Source organism: Mirounga leonina, unplaced genomic scaffold (assembly GCF_011800145.1).
Source record: "Mirounga leonina isolate KUSES-001 unplaced genomic scaffold, KU_Mleo_1.0 Mir_128, whole genome shotgun sequence".
In the NCBI taxonomy this organism is placed as follows: domain Eukaryota; kingdom Metazoa; phylum Chordata; class Mammalia; order Carnivora; family Phocidae; genus Mirounga; species Mirounga leonina.
The window spans coordinates 3180818-3197500 of NW_023270320.1; the positions used below are offsets into that span (position 1 = coordinate 3180818).

The following is a 16683-nucleotide window of genomic DNA, read 5'->3' on the forward strand; positions in this document are numbered from 1 at the left end:
TGACGTGCTAAATGAGTGCGGCTCGCAGCCGCCGGGAGCTGATTGGCTGCGCGGGGAGACTCCGAGGGCTCTGCAACAGGAGCACCGGGCACTCGAGTCCTGCAGCCTCGGGAGTAGGTGCCGCGCGCCCGCCCGCCCGCCCGCCGCGCGTCCGGGAGCCGGGGCAGCACTCGGGCCGCCGCGCGCGCTCCTCTCCCCGCGCGAGCTCCCTCCGCGGCGCCCGCCGCAGGCCGCGGGCCGCCACCCGCCGAGGACCGGGCAAGGAGCGCGCGGCCGCCGAGCCGGGCAGCGCTGGGGACGGCGCCTTTTGTCCCTGGAGATCCCTGGAAGTTTGCGGCGGGACGCGCGCGGGGAGGCGGCCGAGGCAGCCCCGACGTCGCGGGAGCGAGTGCGCCGAGCCAGCATGGGCAGCGGGCGCGGCGCGGGGGGCCGCCGCTGGGCCGCCTCGGGCGTGCTGCTGGCGCTGGCCGCCGGGCTCCTGGCCGCGGGCTCGGCCAGCGAGTACGACTACGTGAGCTTCCAGTCGGACATCGGCTCCTACCAGAGCGGGCGCTTCTACACCAAGCCGCCGCAGTGCGTGGACATCCCGGTGGACCTGCGGCTGTGCCACAACGTGGGCTACAAGAAGATGGTGCTGCCCAACCTGCTGGAGCACGAGACCATGGCCGAGGTGAAGCAGCAGGCCAGCAGCTGGGTGCCCCTGCTCAACAAGAACTGCCACATCGGCACCCAGGTCTTCCTCTGCTCGCTCTTCGCGCCAGTCTGCCTCGACCGGCCCATCTACCCGTGCCGCTGGCTCTGCGAGGCCGTGCGCGACTCGTGCGAGCCCGTCATGCAGTTCTTCGGCTTCTACTGGCCCGAGATGCTCAAGTGTGACAAGTTCCCCGAGGGGGACGTCTGCATCGCCATGACCCCGCCCAATGCCACCGAAGCCTCCAAGCCCCAAGGTCAGGCCGGCCCTTTCCACGCGCGCGAGCCCCCCAACCCGGGCGGGCGGGGACCCGGGGGACCCGCCACGGGGAAAGCCCCTGCCACTCGGACCCCCGCCCCGCCGCTCCTCCCCGGAGTTCGGACATGCTCCCTGGAGGTTGCTCTCAAGCTGTGCGGAACGAGTTTTAAAAGCCTCTCGTCCGTCCGAGGTGTCGCTTAGCACCTCTACCGACCCAGGTGCACGGCCGGCAGCGGCGGCTGCGCCTCGGCCCCTAGCAAGCTCGATGCGGTGCCTGGAGCGGCTCTTTGGGATCCAGGCTCGCTTTTTCCATACCTGAGACAAAGCCTTATCCTCCGTATGAAAGGAGAGCCCTTCTCCCTCTGGGAGGGAACCGAGTCCCCGTGGAAGTTTTTAACACCCGAGACGGGATGCCCCAGGAGGAAAAAACCCAAACCCAAAGCGCAGAAAGCCTAGAAAGGCCGAGAAAATGCTAAGGCGCAGCTTTGTTTATTTTCATAGGTTCGATGAGGATTAAAAAAAATTCCACCCCCCGCCCCCCTTCCCCGAGCTTTCCTTAGCTAGTCATTTCAGCCAAGTAGCTCCGGGAGGACTGCAGAGCTGGCTGAGAAAAAAAAGTTTAGAAACAGGATTTCTGTTTTTCCACCCTTTTCAGGTAACTGCTTGGGGGAGGGTTGGGGGCTGGAAAGTGAGTACTCTCATTCTTGCATACCCCCTGCTTCTCCCATTTACACAAATCCTCAGGTAATTAGAAAGATAAAAATGCAATTAGCTCATTGTTCATCTCTCCTTGGGGAGTGGGGCTGCGCAAATTGGAGACTTTCTGAACAGCCCCACGGAGGAGCCTGAGCCTCCTCTCGGAACCCCTCCCACTTAAAGGGCAGCTCTTGAGTGGGAGGGAAAAAAATCCGGGAGAGGCGAAAACCAAATCAAAACAAACCAAAAATCCAGCGTGGTGGCCTGACTTTTATAGGAACGAATTCTTCAGGAGCAGAGTTGAGGCTGAAAGATGTGCCCAAAGTCCCATAGTCCGCGATGGGGAGCCATACCTAGATGCGCTTAGCACAGGGGTGCTGTCCCGAGGGGGTTTAGGGTGGGGGACGGGCTCTTGGCTGACTTAGCTCATCTTGAAGGGATGCCTAAAAGAGAAATGTCCTCTGAAGGGTTTACTCTTCCAGTGTGAGGGTGGTAGTATGGGGAAAGGGAGCCCCGAATTTGCAATGCTCCTGCTTATTCTAGGGAGGGAGGAGATTGGTCCAAAGTGACCGGCATTGGGTGGCCTGGGCCCCAGCCAGGTGGGAGAGACAGCAGTCTGGCTGCACTGCCCAGGGCACCTCTGCTCGCCACTTCCTGGGTGTCTGCACAGGGTTAACCTTTGGGGGAAGTGCGGCCCTTTGGGAGCAAGAGCTCAGCAATTACCTAGAGCAAACAAAGCACTTTGTGTTCTGCTGGTGTGGAGCCATTCCCCCCCCCCACTCCCCGGCAGGCAGCCCGCAGGCTTTTCCTTCTCCCCTTCCTCACTGGCTGGCCACTGGCTGGCTGGGAGATTAGCCCAGCTCTGCCCCAGAGGCCTCTACTCCACTCCCGGTTGTTTAGGGAAGAGCCCATGCCCATGGAGACCTTTGGGGAAACACCTTTTGAGGGGAGGATGGGGGACTGGCCAAGGTGCCTACATATAGAGGGGGAAGAATCCTCCCAACTGACCCCCCCCCCCAAAGGCTGGAGTGGAGTGGGGGGTATCATATAATTGCTGTCTTGCCTTTGACCCCTGGGCTGCTGTTTACCTGACTGCTGCCTCCTGAGTCTGGGCCTTGGTACCATCCTCCTCTGTCTTCCCCTCTAGCCCAGGAGTGCCTAGGCAGGTACCTTCCCAAGGCCAGCTGCCAAACAGAGACGAGCCATGAGAGGACCAGTCAGGTGTGGGGCTTGGAAACTGGTTCTCCCCTCATTGTTTTTGGTGAGAGGTTCTGGCCGGAGAGGAGAGAGCACCCACTCCTCCCCAGTACTGCAGCCCTTCAGTGGGAGGGCGTCCCACAGGAGCCCCACATGACTTCCTCTGAGGTGGCATGGCCACTGTCAGCGAAGCATGGAGGTGGGAAGGCTGTGTGTGTGTGTGTGTGTGTGTGTGTTTGCAGGGGCAGGTTGAGACAGACCAAACTACCAGTCCTCATGACCTTATGGCTAGTGGCTCCAGAATGGCAACTGGTTCTTTGGGGTAAGAATAAATACACAGGCACTACTTTTATTCTTTCTCTTTAGTCTTTGAAATTAAAGCCAAATTTTCAAGGCAACACGTATCTCTGCATGCTATTCATGTAATTGGGCATGTTTGGGGGTCTTGGGCACACCTTAGGGGCCATGTGCTAGTAAAGATCAATTTGATAATGAGAGAGAAGTCAAGAGATACTTTTCCCTCCAACAGGCTGACGCCGCGGCTACATCAGCATCTGTCCCTACCTGTTACAGGAGAGGCATAACTTCGTCAACTTTCCAGGAAAGTTATTTCTAAATCTCACGCTTACATTAGGCCTATCCATTCCCAGGCCAGTACATTGTTGCTCCCCCTTCCAGCCAGGTTTCACTGACTGAAGTTGGATGAATGAGCATATATTTTTAGTTTTATTTATTTTTTTGTTCGGACGTGTCGTGCGTTAGATCAGCCTGGCCGTTCTAGTCACGGATTGCAGAGCCCACGGTGCCCTCACATGTCCTGAGAGCCTCCAGAGGGTCTTTCTCGGGGCGTCAAGGAGCTGGCCAGGGAAGACCTGCTGTGTGTGTGAGAGAGAAAGTTTGCGTGTAAATTTTGTGTGTGTGTGTGTATAGTGTGTGTGTTTGTATAAGAGAGAGAGAGAGAGCTGTGTCCATGTGTGTCCTGATTTTTAAAAAATCACTTAATCGTGACTCTAGTGTTGGACTGTCTCCTTTCCTCCCCCTAAAATATTAATGAAACACGAAACCTTTCAGTTTTTTGGTTCCTTTGCTTTAAACATTATTTTAAATCTTCCTTAAAACAGCAGTTTAGTTCTACCTCTCAGATGGATGGTGGATTTTTCCCGCTGAGGCGGCCTGCAGGGCCCCAAGGACACACCAGAGGGGGGCATAGATTAATATTGCATTACACATTCCTCCTTTCCCTGGATCAAGCTGCTCCAGAGTGGGCCAAAAGAAAAGTCAAGATGGGGGTTAGCTCACCCCATGAGCTCTTTCTACCTTGAGAAGCGCTGAAGGTCAAACATTCATTGGTGGGCCTGAAGAAAACGGCCTCGTGGGCTACAGAGCCCCTCAGGGAACTCAGAGGGTCCAGAGGGGATGATGTGAGTGTGCCAAGGGGACAGTGTTTGATATTCTCACTGCCCGGGCCCTGCTACGTGTTCAGTCAAGATTATATTCATAAAAGCTTCCAGTGTGATAACTTCCACTTAAAAAAAAGTAAATAAGAGAACAAGGAAAACCCCAAAGCACGGTTTACTCTCCCGGGATAGGTAACATGGTCCTTCCCATATTTCAGGACTCCTTCTGTTTTTCTCCCCATGGAAGCAAGAACCATAATGCAAAATTCTGGGTACGTTTTTCCCGTTGTCAGAAACACTACCTCCGGAACCTAATTTCAAGTTCTGGCCGAAAAGCAAATTTCCAAATTCTGGGCCAAAAGACAGTCACACAGTCTTCTGCTTGGAGTGTGGCTGTGGTTCTTGCTGCACTGAGCATCTGGATGGTGTTTGGCCCTGGGTACAGAGTGAATGTGGGAGAGGAATCTGAAGAAAGATGAAGGGGTGTGGTCCCTGCGTGGAAGTGGGGGTGACCGGCTGTGGACCAGGTATGTCCTGGGGGCAGTGCTGGCCTGGCAAGGCTGTGCAGCTCTCGCCATAGCGTCTCCACCATGGGAGGCTTGGCCCATTTCACTGAGCCACAGGGGACCTCACAGGCAGGAGACTCTGCCATGGAGGCCACTGGAAAGGGCAGGACAAAGGGCTTTCCATCTTACCATTTTACCTTGGGGTGACTTTCCTCTGCTCCTCAGCGCCAGCATGGCTTGGACCCCAGTGCTTTGCCAGGGGCGGAGTGCCCTACGAATGTCCTAGATTTCCTAGATCATGGATTAAACTCCTTGTGGTTGATGGATGATGGTGGGAATGGTGGTGATGATGATAGGCCACCTCAGCCATCCGGGGATTCCACTGTCCCGCTTTCTCGCTGGCCTCCCACAGAGACACTCCACCTCCCAAGGGTCCCCTCCAGCGGCATTTTGGCCTGGAGGAGGCCTCTGGCTCTGGCCTCAGAAGTCTCCTCCCCCTGTGCCTAGTGCCTGGCAGTGGCCCTCATGCCTACCACACACACACCTCCTCTTCAAAGCACTTCACAGTGTTGTGAAAACGCCTTCAGAGGGTCCCCCATCTCCCCCGCCCTCCTGGCCCTCCCATTTGGCAGCTCTTGCTGGGGCTGCCCCCAGCCCCCACCCAGGTGCTCCTGCCTCCCCCTACGCAGCGCAGGCAGGAACTTGCACTGCAATAGCCCTTTTGGAGAGGGGTGTTCGGGGCCTGTGGCTAGGGCTGGTGTGTCTGAGTTTCCTTCTTGGGTCCTAGAGAGCAGGTCAGATTGATCTGCTGTCCCATTGGGCGTTTGGGAATGGGAAGGGGGCAGGGATCAGAGAGGGATATTTAAGGGCGAGGGGAGAAAGAACCAGAAGCAAACACCTGGAATAGATGCGCACTCCCCATCAAGCCACAGTTCACAGACCCACCCCTGCCTAGCCCCAGATAGGGTTGGTTTACGTGATTGTGTCGTATTCCACAGTTCTAGCCCCCGGGTTTTCAAGAAACTGTCTGTTGGCTTTAGATCCAAGGCTCCAGGACTCTTTGATTCTGCAGCTGCCCTTCAGAAATTCCAGAAGACCTTTAACTACTTCCAGCCTGGTCCCAGGGATAGCTCCTTCCAGAACCCCTATCCCTGTCACTCACAGCTCCTCTTTCTCCTCCTTTCCCTTCCTAGGCACAACCGTGTGTCCTCCGTGTGACAATGAGTTGAAATCTGAAGCCATAATCGAACATCTCTGTGCGAGCGAGTTTGGTAAGAAAGCACATCTGGCCACCTCTGGGAGGTTTGGCATAGTCCCTGCTTCTTCGTGGTCTGCATCCCTAGGGAACAGAGAGCCTGTGGATGCCTCTTTCTGGAGCTTCGTATTCTCTCCCTTCATTCTCCCCCAATGGTTGCTTTTCTCAGGCCCATGGAAATCTAGATAGGGTGGAGAAGTGGCTCGTTTTTATTAAAGTCATACTTGGCTTCTGCCCTTCTGTGCGAAGGATCCCTGGACAGGTTTTTGGGGACCTTCACTAGATGTAGAGGGTGGCAGATTTGAGGACAGATGGGGAGGAGTTAGGGAGCAACACCACTCCTTGGATGCTCCCAAGAGGTGCACCCAGGAGGTCCTGCCGGCTGCTTGGCTGGCCTTCCTTCCCTCCACACTGGCTCTTTCTCCATCCACCCCTAGGTGTCAGCACCACTCTACCCAGGCTCTGAAATGCCGGGGAGGGGGAGTCCAGCCACTGGGGGCATTCAGATGGTCCCCCCATCAAGTCCTTCCTGGCACAGGAAATTGACCTCCCTCCAGTACTGAGAATTCTCTCCCTTCTTCCCAAACCACTCTGGGTTAAAAAAGAATTCCAAATCAGCCCTTATAGCCCCAAGAGAAGGGCTGGGTAGGGCCTGGGGAGCAGATCTCAGTGGGGCTTTTAGGGATGCCCCCTGTAGTCAGCCTCATAGAAGACCTGAACAGCTCCAGACACCCTGAGTCTGTCTCTTCTGGGAAAGGTAAATGTCAACCGCATTCGTTTGGAAGGCTGACTCCTTCAATTTCATATGGATGCTGAGAAGTGGCTCTGCTTAGGCCAGGCCTGCTTTGCTGAAGGAAGGTTCAGCCTGACACTGAGCGGTGCATTTCTCACAATTCCTGCTTCGTGTCTCTGAGGCTGCAGTTCGTGCAGAATTCTTACCAGGAAAAGCAGAATGGTAGGTATGAGTCTTTGGCCATTCAGGGCGACCAACTGCATGTTTTCATTAACCAAGCATATTAAAGCATATGGAAGGGCCTTCCACTGGTCCACTCGCCAAGGGCTGTGTCCGAGTCACACGAATATGACCTGTACATGCAAATGGAAGGAAATCATACACGTGACACACATATTCTCAGGACTGTCATTGTGACTGAGGACGGAAGTGGGAGAACTCAGACCCTTGGCTGCAAAGAGCTTCTTGAGGGTGGATATGCCTTGCATGTTTTGTTTGTGCACTAGGCATCTCTGCCTCCTTTGTTCTTGGTGGGGGCCTGCGGGACCTCTAGGAAGTCTGGTCTAGAATGCATTTTCCTGCCTGTCTTTGAGGCACATCCTTTTCTCTGGTTGCCGTTTTAAATGAACCCGAAGAAAATGGTAGAGGGCATCTGAGGTGATGTGTGCAGACTGTGCTGACCCTTCCGTCATCTCGTAGTAACTTTTACTTCTTGATGCTCACCCCCTTGCTTCATTGGGGGTGCCAAGAGCCCAGCTGAGCATGGCAGGTCTCCTGCTGTAGAGTCTGTGGGTGCACAGTCCCACACTGTGTTAGCAACAAGCTTTTCTTCCACAAATGGGGTTGAGATTCCTTCCCAAAGATGCATTTGGGATAGAGAAAAAAAAAATCTCTCGGAAATCCTGACAAGAAGCCTTTTGCGGTGTCACTGGGGCAGGAAGAATCTGTTGAGATAGGCTGTGATCCCAAAGAATCGTTTCAAAGGATAACTGAGGGGTCCCGTTTGGATTTCACTGATCCCCTTCAGATATTGTAAATGAGCACACTCACTTTTAGAAGTTGGCCCCTTGATATTTACGCAAATCCAGGAACCATATTAAAGTAAACTCTGAAAGGTAATATATTAGCTGATGTTTTATGCTCCTGTGACTTCTATCAGGCTCAACTCCTGAGGGAAGAGTATGGAAAACTCTGGAATTCAGTGTATGAAGGAAGTGATTGACTGACCATGCCTTCCTATTCGGGAGCTCAAATTCAATGTATCTGGTCATTCATTGATTCACGTATCCATTCATTCAACATTTCTGGAGGGCAAAGCACTGTGCTAGACACTATACTCAAAAATACTTACCTAGGGGTGGCTGGGTGGCTCAGTCGTTAAGCGTCTGCCTTCGGCTCAGGTCGTGATCCCAGGGTCCTGGGATCGAGCCCCACATCGGGCTCCCTGCTCCACAGGGAAGCCTGCTTCTCCCCTCCTTCTCCCCCCTGCTTGTGTTCCCTCTCTCGCTATGTCTCTCTCTGTCAAATAAATAAATAAAATCTTAAAAAAAAAAATACTTACCTAGAGTAAATTACAATTTAATTAAAATTTTTTTCTTAAACACTGACCAAACACTAATCAGTGATTTCCTAGAGAGTCATGGAGTCATGAGATAACTCACCAGCTGAGGAGGGGGCTGTGGAAACTCAAGGCCAAGTTAATGTTAAGGATTTGTTAATGTTAACTTGTGAGAAGAGAATCCGTGTCTTTATGCTCAGAGTCTTTGGTGCTTACCACCCTGAACTTGTCATCAGGTCTCCTCCCTCCACTCCCACTTACTCATCAAAGTTCTGGTAATTGGGGGTTTTGTGGCAACTAGTTCAACTAGAGACATTCCCTGGAAGTGGGCCGAAGAGGCAGGCTTTGGGAAGGAATTTGAACGTGGAAGGTTGATCTTATGGTGTAGGGTAAGGATCTAGAGGGTGCTAAGGTAACTCCCCTGGGACAGATATCCTTGCCCCACTGTAGAAGCTGCCTACTAAGTCAGCAAACCACCTGCTTACTGCTTATGGGAGGGAGGGGTAGATCTCGTTTTAATAGCCAGTCAGGTCTTGGCAGATCTGACTGATGAGTTGTTTGGGACTGTGTCCATTCGCCCTGAGCTGATTTTCTTGGCTTCAGAGAATTTCTGAGGTCCTCCGGGACCCTACAGGTCATCATATCAAGTCCACTTACTTCATAAATAAGGGATCTGACTTTGCCACCTGGAGTTCTTTTACTCTCTGGCCTGCTGCCTTCCTCATTTAAGAGAAGATGAAGAGCCACGGGCTTTGCCACAGAGGCATTTATCCCCTCAGCATGGGTATGGTGTATGCCAGGCTTCTTTGAACTGGGTGCAGGAGAGACTTTTTAGTTTTTTGTTTTTAATGTTCTTATAAGGCCATAAATCGGATTTTCCCCCCCCCCAACTCTGCAGGGGCTGAGCTTAACTCTGCCCTTCTCAGCATCCTGGAGAATGCAGCCTTGTTGAGAAACTTGTTTCTTAGCTCAGTTCATTTCAAGTAAGTGAGGCAGTCAGCCACGCTGATGGGATTCAGTTAGGAAACAAAGAAATTCAGCAATGCAAGCTGACACACAACAGAGAAGAAAAAGAATGTTTTACTCCCTACTCCAGGGATCAAACTTCGCATTAAGTGGCCCTGACATCCCCGGTGGGAAGACATCAGGTTGTTGGAAGGCTTTCCGTGAGCTCGAGGGATAAGGGGGTGCATTCCTTCCGGGTCAGTGCACACACTCGCCCTCCTGCCAATGCATCCTCAGACTCCTGCAGCCTCCGTGGAGCTGGGCGTGCACAGCCCGTCACCTCTTTCACAGGCGGTGCATTTTAAAATCTCTGGCAGGTCTGCTCGGCCACTAGTCTCTCTACCTCTGCACCGTACCCCGCCCCTCAGTTCCGAGCACATTTTTTTTTCCCCAACAGGGAAAAGCATCAGTAGAAACACCTGTGTGCTGATACTCAGGAATGCAGCTGGATTAGCCTGGATCAAGTACCAGATGTGGGAAAGCCGAAAGTTAGATGGTGCAAAGTCTCTGAATTCAACATGGTGGCCAGCCTGTCTGCTGTGCTGAAATTGGGATGCACTGCTCTGCTTTTTGTTCTCGGCTTTTCCTGCTATGTGACAACAGGGTGCCGCTCCTTTCTCTTCAGCAGGCCCATATTGTATTTGCAAGCTGTCCCACTCGTAATCCTGCTGGTAACAACTCCGTGCCCAAAGGCATCTTTCCCTCACATTAGCTTATCCTATGGGTGTCTAGATCTGATTTATAATTGCTGGGAGGTTAGGACCCTGCCTCCGGCCAGTCTCTCTGGCTTCTCCAGTGTCTGTAAATACTCTTAAGCTTTTCTGCTAGAAATGTGCATGATGATCTACTTCTGCTAAGAGTTCAGAGCTTCCTCTCATACTGGCTTCTCCAGTTTTTTGAGCCTGAGAGTTCAGGTGGCAACTTCTTTACCCCAGTATTTTCTTGCTGTGGAAAAAAAGATTTCTTTGCCCCCAGAAATTTTCCTTGCCTTCTGGAAGGATTTTTTTTTTTTTCCGTTTATATGTTTCCTCATAAAGAGTAAAACCATACTTTGTAATACCAAAAGGAGTCAAATAGGAAAGGAAAGAAACCAGCTCTCATTGTTAGCATTTGGGAGTATTTCCTAGAAGAAGTCTTTTCAGAGGTTCCTGAAACTTCACTAATCTGTTCTTGCTCTGCCTTACTCATCTTTCAAGGGTCTTGGCTGTGCTGCTCTTTGGAGGCACAGTGTTTTACTCTGAAGGGCACTTTGACCTCTTGCAAAATGTAGATTCAGCCTTTCCAAGCTACTGTGCTGGAGGCCAGTTTTCCTCACCTGCGGGAGGAAACCCAAGGTGTAGCTTGGAAAGTAACAGTAACACAGGAATTGCGGCATCTGTAAGCTGCTGGAGAGCAGGGTCTCTGTCCTGCACCCTGTTTTACCTAATGTGAGATGCCCACTAATCATGAAATGAGCTGTTTGTTTTGTACCAGTGACAAAGGAAGCATGCTTCATGTTAAAATGTGAAGATAATCCGTGTCTTAGAATGAACAAAACAAGGCCTGTTTGTACTCAAACAGTCCCAGGAGCAGTCTCCTCCCCATGGTAGGCATGAAATAAAAGTTTGTCAGATGGGATGGTAGGGGAGATGGAAATTGGACTTGGACTTCCTTTTTTTTTTTAGATAAAAGGAGAAAGCTCCTTTCCAAGTGACTATGTACAACATGTTTATTAATTTCAAGGAAAACTTCACACTCTGTTTTGCGTGACTGAGTGTATATGCATGTATGTTAAAAAGAGAACAAAAGCACTCACATCCAGAAATCTAGTTCAGTGAAAGTAAAATTAAATAGACAGGGGAGAAGGCACACAGCTCCCGGAGTGGAGTTGGCAGGCTGAAGACCCCTGAAATACATCTCCCATCCACAGATCTGTAAATACTTGGAAGGGATCGTTAAGGCATTTCATGTGAGGGAAAACGTGGGGTTGGCGCTTTCATCCACGGGAAGCATAGCCCACAGCTCGCAGCCTGGGTCCCGTTCGGAGTAGCCTTCCCATCCGTGCACGGGGGCCTGCTGTCCGGTGCGTGGGCCATGGCTGACCCAGCAGCCTTGAAGCCTTTGGTTGGCTGGGCCGGTAGTGATGTCTGTTCCCTGCTCACCTGTGGTCTCAGATTGGAGACTGAGCAGGCCCCAAACCTGGGGTCCTAGCCAGAGTAATCAGGCCCTGGGCAGTTTGGGCTGAGGCCACATGGGGACCACTTTGCACTCTGAAGCCATGCTAAGAAACGTCAGGGCAAAGGTGGGCAAGAGCCACATTTCCCCTTCTGGTGAGTGTGGTGCTCCCTGTCTCCATGCCTAATTCTCTCTTAGCTCCAGCGGGCAGGAAGATACTTGGATAAAGCAAATTTCAGTGAGAATCACTCTGCTTTAGCATAGTGGAACCTGTGAAAGTATACTGAAGTATGAGAAAGGACAGAGAAGCGAGGATCTGTGGATGGGGCACGGCGTTCCCTGGAACTGAGTTCAGTCCTTCCTTTTCTCCTATGTGCATGCCCTGCAACACTGGGCAAATCCCTTCCCCGCTCCAGGGCTCAGTTTCCCTCTATTTCATAGACCCAGGTATAGGTTTTGGTGAGGAGTAGAAGAGATGGTGTGTCAGGAACCCAGGCTGGACTCACTAAACATTCACTGCGGTGATCCTTCCAGGGACGGAAGTAGCCCTTTCAGGGACGGCCACCTGTCACAGGCCTCCCCTGTGGCTCTCCCCAGAGAAACGAGAGGTACATCTCGGGAGCCCTCTGTTCTCTGTTCTCGGTCTATTTATTGAAATCTTTCCCAAACCTAATTCTGTTTTCAGCCCTGTCCCTTCCTTGCGTCACGCCGGAGTGGCTGCTTTTCTTTGTCCTAAGAGTGATTTCGCTGTGGGTGCAATTGGCTCAGGATTGGCTGACACACGACTTCCCCTCCTTGCGGCCAAGTCCAGGTCTGACTCGGTTACTGCTTGGGACAGTCAGTGGCCCAATGGTGTGGTTGGGTGTCCTGTGAGGTCCTCTCCACTGGTGATTCTCTGATTAAGAGTGGCCCTGCTCCATTTCTTAAGCCTCCTTGTCTTTTTTTTTCTTTTTTTGTAAAGTTCTTGTGGTAAAGTATACATAACGTGATATTTACCACCTCTGTTCGATGTACAGTTCAGTGGTATCAAATACACGTGCGTTGTCGCACCGTCTTCCCCACCATCCATCTTTGGAGAGATTTCATCCTCCCAAGCTGAAGCTGTGTCCCCATCAAACACTAACTCCCCATTCCCCCTCCTCCCAGCCCCCAGAAACCACCATCTCATTTCTGTCTCTATGAATTTGACGATTCTGGTGCTTCTTGTAAGTGGCGTCCTGCAATATTTGTCCTTTTGTATCTGGCTTATTTCACTTAGCAAAACGTCCCCCTTATCATGTGATGTATGGATAGACTATGCTGGAGAAGGGGAGCGAGAAGGACTGACCCTCAGCTTCACCTCTGTTGTCTGAAGCTTTTCTGGGTGTGGGTGGAGAAAGGTGGGGGGAAGGGATAATTTGGGAAACGGGGGCTGTTCACAGTTTGCACAGGCGGCCCATGTCTTTGGGTGCCATGTTGCTCATTTGTATCCCTTTGTCATTCTAAAGACACACTGAGCTGGATGGAACCTCAAAGATCATCCAGTCCAGGGCTCATGTCACGGACTGAGAAAAATAAGACTCAGATAAAGGAGTTAGTCATGTGATTGCCCAAGTCTGCTCTGCCTGGCATCCGTTAAGGTTTCTGTTCCCACCAGCACTTACCTGGGCAGCTGGTCCAGATTTCATACCTGTCCTCCTTCACATACTCCCATGCCATCAAGGTCCCCTCCTGCCAGGAATGGTGGGGAAGCTCCCTGGGAAGAGGATATAGGGTGCTCCTTCACTGCTTTCAGAGCCTGTGGGATGGAAATGGATTAGTAGGTGTGCCTGCCACAGGGAAAGAGCTCAGCAATCATCAGTTTCTTTCTTTGTGGGGAGGCAGACAGTGCACTAGGGTAGAAAGAACATAGGCTTTGGGCCAGGGAGACTTGGATTAAATCCCAACCCTATGAACTGAGCGACCACGAGAGAGCCTCTGAACCTCCCTGAGCTTGTCTCCTCACTTGCAAAATATGAGTGGTGATTCCTGTGTTACTGTGTTATGGGGAGAATTGACTCAGTCAAGTGTGTGGGGTTGGGAATATGGCTGCAGCTCAGTCCATAATCATGATTATCTCTTCTCATTGGAAAGAATAGTTTCAGGATGGAAGTTAGCCTAGGTAGGAGCATTCTGGCACGAGTGAAATCAGCTTGTTTGGCAAAAAATTTTTAGGAAATGGAATGGAATGTTTTGGTTAATTCTCTGGTTAGCAGAGGATTAGACTGAAGAAGGCTTTTTAAAAGCCCATTTGGAAAAACTTGAAAAGCTCTATGCAGCTTCAAGGTGCTACAGTTAACAAAACCCAAACAAACCCAACCCAACCCAAACCAAACAGAAAACAACCCTGTGTATTCTTTCTAGAAGTTAGATCTGGGTTTTAGTTTGATGATACCCTAAGCGCTGTGCCCATGGAGCTTGGACTGACTGTATGCAGTTTTAGGATGTGCCTCCTGAAGGTGTTTGTTTTTTTTGTTTGTTTGTTTGTTTGTATGTGATTTTCAGAAATTTAATTCCTGATATGCATTTTTCTACTCCTAATTTATTGGGTTCTGTTTAGGAGAGGTTTTAAAGCCCTGTGTGTTATACTGCCCTCCGCCCTCTTTTTCTCAAGCTGGATCTCCAGGGCATTTGCTTCTTTTCCAACAATGGCCTTGTGGTATTTGTGAGATGCACTCCCTTTAACCAAAAAACAGGCTAATTTCATAGAAGCGAGCAAGCATTTACATATTGGTAAATTCCATCCAGTTTTGCAGAAATGAGCCAGAAGCTCCAATTTGTGTGTGTGTGTGTGTGTGTGTGTGTGTTTAAAGGAGAACAAATGGCCAAAGAAATGTCAGGCCCTTGCCCTGCCCTACCCTGCTTAGAGCAGCCAATTAAACATGCATTAGCTTTGGAAGACTTCTCAAAGGCCTACAGATTAAGTTTGAAATCTTTGTTTAGTCTTTCAGGAACACTGTCACACGGATGATTTATCAAAGAAAGTTGTTTATCTGGCAGTAAAATAAACTCTGGGCCTGTTCAGACTAAAATTTCCCGTGAATTTCTACCAAGGTAAACACTGGTAACGGGCAGGTTGCAAATTCCGTGTGAAAGCCAGACACATACACTAAATATTTGAGCGATAGCTTTGCTGCGTAAGAGGTCTCGGGACTGTCGCTAGCACTGTCACTCCCACCTTGGCCCCCGAGAGTCTGGCACGGCAGCCTTGCCTGGAGCAAGACCCGGCGGGCCCGTGGGTGCAGGAGCGTCCTGTGCCGGGTGGGCCTCCCTGGGCTCGAGCGCCACCTGGTGCTGGCACCGGGGCCTTCCTGGTTCAGAGGGGCGAGCCTCAGGACGTCAGCATCCCACAAACAGCCTGTGACGTGTGAGGAGGGACGTGAGCCTGAAGCAGCCAGTTTAGGTTTCTTGGAAAATAGACATTTGTCGGACCGGACTGGTAGGGGGCTGGGACCGGGACGCGGGGGCGGTGAATTCTGCTGAGCTTGAATGGTAGCTCGAGGAGTGCTGCTGACATGTCCCTGGGGCCATTGGCTTTGCTCGCTGGTGAGCGATCCTTCTGGAAGAGAGAGGGCAGGTCTGGCTCTGTCAATGCCCATGACATGTTTGAGAGAGGGACTGAATGAACACACGAATGGTGGTAGAAAAGAAAAGAGATGAAAGAAAACCTTCTAGGTCTTTCAGAGGAAGATATTGTGGTCATCGTGTATAGTGGCTTTTCGGGGAGGGACGGCTGAATTATAAACAGCGTGTTCTTGGACAGCTCTGGTCCAGGAGTCTGGAGCTTCTAGATCACCCTGGCCTTGGGTGGGGTCCCTACTGCAGGACCGAGCTTAGAGGTGTTCCTAGGGGCCTCCTGTAACTTAGGCCCACCCTGAGTCCCTCTCATCCTGACTTCTTTAGTGGGTCAGCAAGAGGAAGCCAGGACCCAGGAGAAGAGGTGATGTTTGTGTCCTTGGTGAGGGCGTTTGGGGTGGAGGTCTGAACTCAAGTGCAGAGACAGCCTCCGTGCTCGTGTTTAAGTCTTGAGAGTAACTGGTGCTGGTCTTTCGGGGTGGGAGGGGCTGCGGGTGTGTGGGGCCAGGCTGTTCCGAGGGCTTTTGAGGGATGGGTGTGAAGGTAGCATGTGCTTACCGGCTTGCAGATATTTAGGGGAATAAAGTATTTCTTTAGGGCAGGACTTAAGGGAAATCATTTACAAATTCTGAAAGGATGTCTGTGAGTTGTAAAGAGATGCCAAAATAGTGCTCTGGCAGTGGGGAAAAATGAGGAACCAGCTTCTCCTCCGCTGTGTTCTCACTCACTCGGGCAGGGTTATGAGAACAGCTTTCTCTGGTTCGCTCTCGTCCTTGATCAGCGTGCTCTCCAGGACATATCCTTCTATAAGAACCTCAGATGTCTTCTGTTCTCTTTGTGAGCCCTTTGAAAATTCGTTCATGCAGGTGTGTCTTCCACAACAGATCCATTCAGCTTCTGGAAATTGCTTTAGAGCTGAAGGAAAACCCTATCTCTGTGTCTGTGGCAGCAGAGTTAGAAACGGGGGCCTGGAATTGGCACTTGAACCCGAACAGACAGCGGCACCTGGAGGGTGAGCGGCCTCCTGCAGGAGTCCCTGGGGGGCGGTGGCACCAGCCTGCCACGCAGACCTCCTGGACCCAGAGACTTGCCTGTGCTCCTTCCAGGCTTCCTTTGGTCTCAGCTTTGAGCCAAGAACCTGCTTCTCATCCTCAACAAATTTAAGAATCTGGTGGATGAGGCAGGCCTTGGCCATGCTTGTTTGTCTCTGTTCTCTGGTAACTTCAGAAGCTCTCAGGCCTGAGGAAGGAGGGTCTTCCGTGGGGGCTGGAGAAATTCAGGGAAGTTGATCAGAGGAATGAGTATTCTAACTTCAGACTTAAAATTAATGGAGAAAGTAAAGACTGGAGATTAATGGAGATTAATTAATCCATTAATTAAGATTAATGGAGAAAGGAAATTCCTGGTGTCAAGAGACAAGGACTGGGAAAGGAATTGAGACCCCAAACAAATAGTAGTAATTCTTAAATGACAAAACCCAATTCAGGTAAACAAATACGGGTAGAGAATATCATTTGTCAGCTCTCACAACTGAGTCAGCATCCTGTGTTAGGGCTTTGCTCTGGCTGAAGACTTGGGGACACAAAGCCTGAACCGAGATATGTTGGAAGGAGTTGGCTTTTGTGCTGTCTGTGTAGCC

General features: G+C 51.3%; 1 protein-coding gene across 1 annotated transcript in view; it reads left to right on the plus strand.

Annotated features, from left to right (window-relative positions):
• Positions 1-234: 234 nt before the first annotated feature.
• The window catches only part of SFRP1 (secreted frizzled related protein 1), a 45162-nt gene continuing 28713 nt past the window's right edge, over positions 235-16683 (plus strand). Inside the window, exons 1-2 of the mRNA XM_035003979.1 lie at positions 235-947; positions 5939-6016. Of these exons, the coding sequence (XP_034859870.1) occupies positions 404-947; positions 5939-6016 (622 nt within the window). The 5' untranslated portion in view covers positions 235-403. The remainder of the gene's footprint in view (positions 948-5938; positions 6017-16683) is intronic.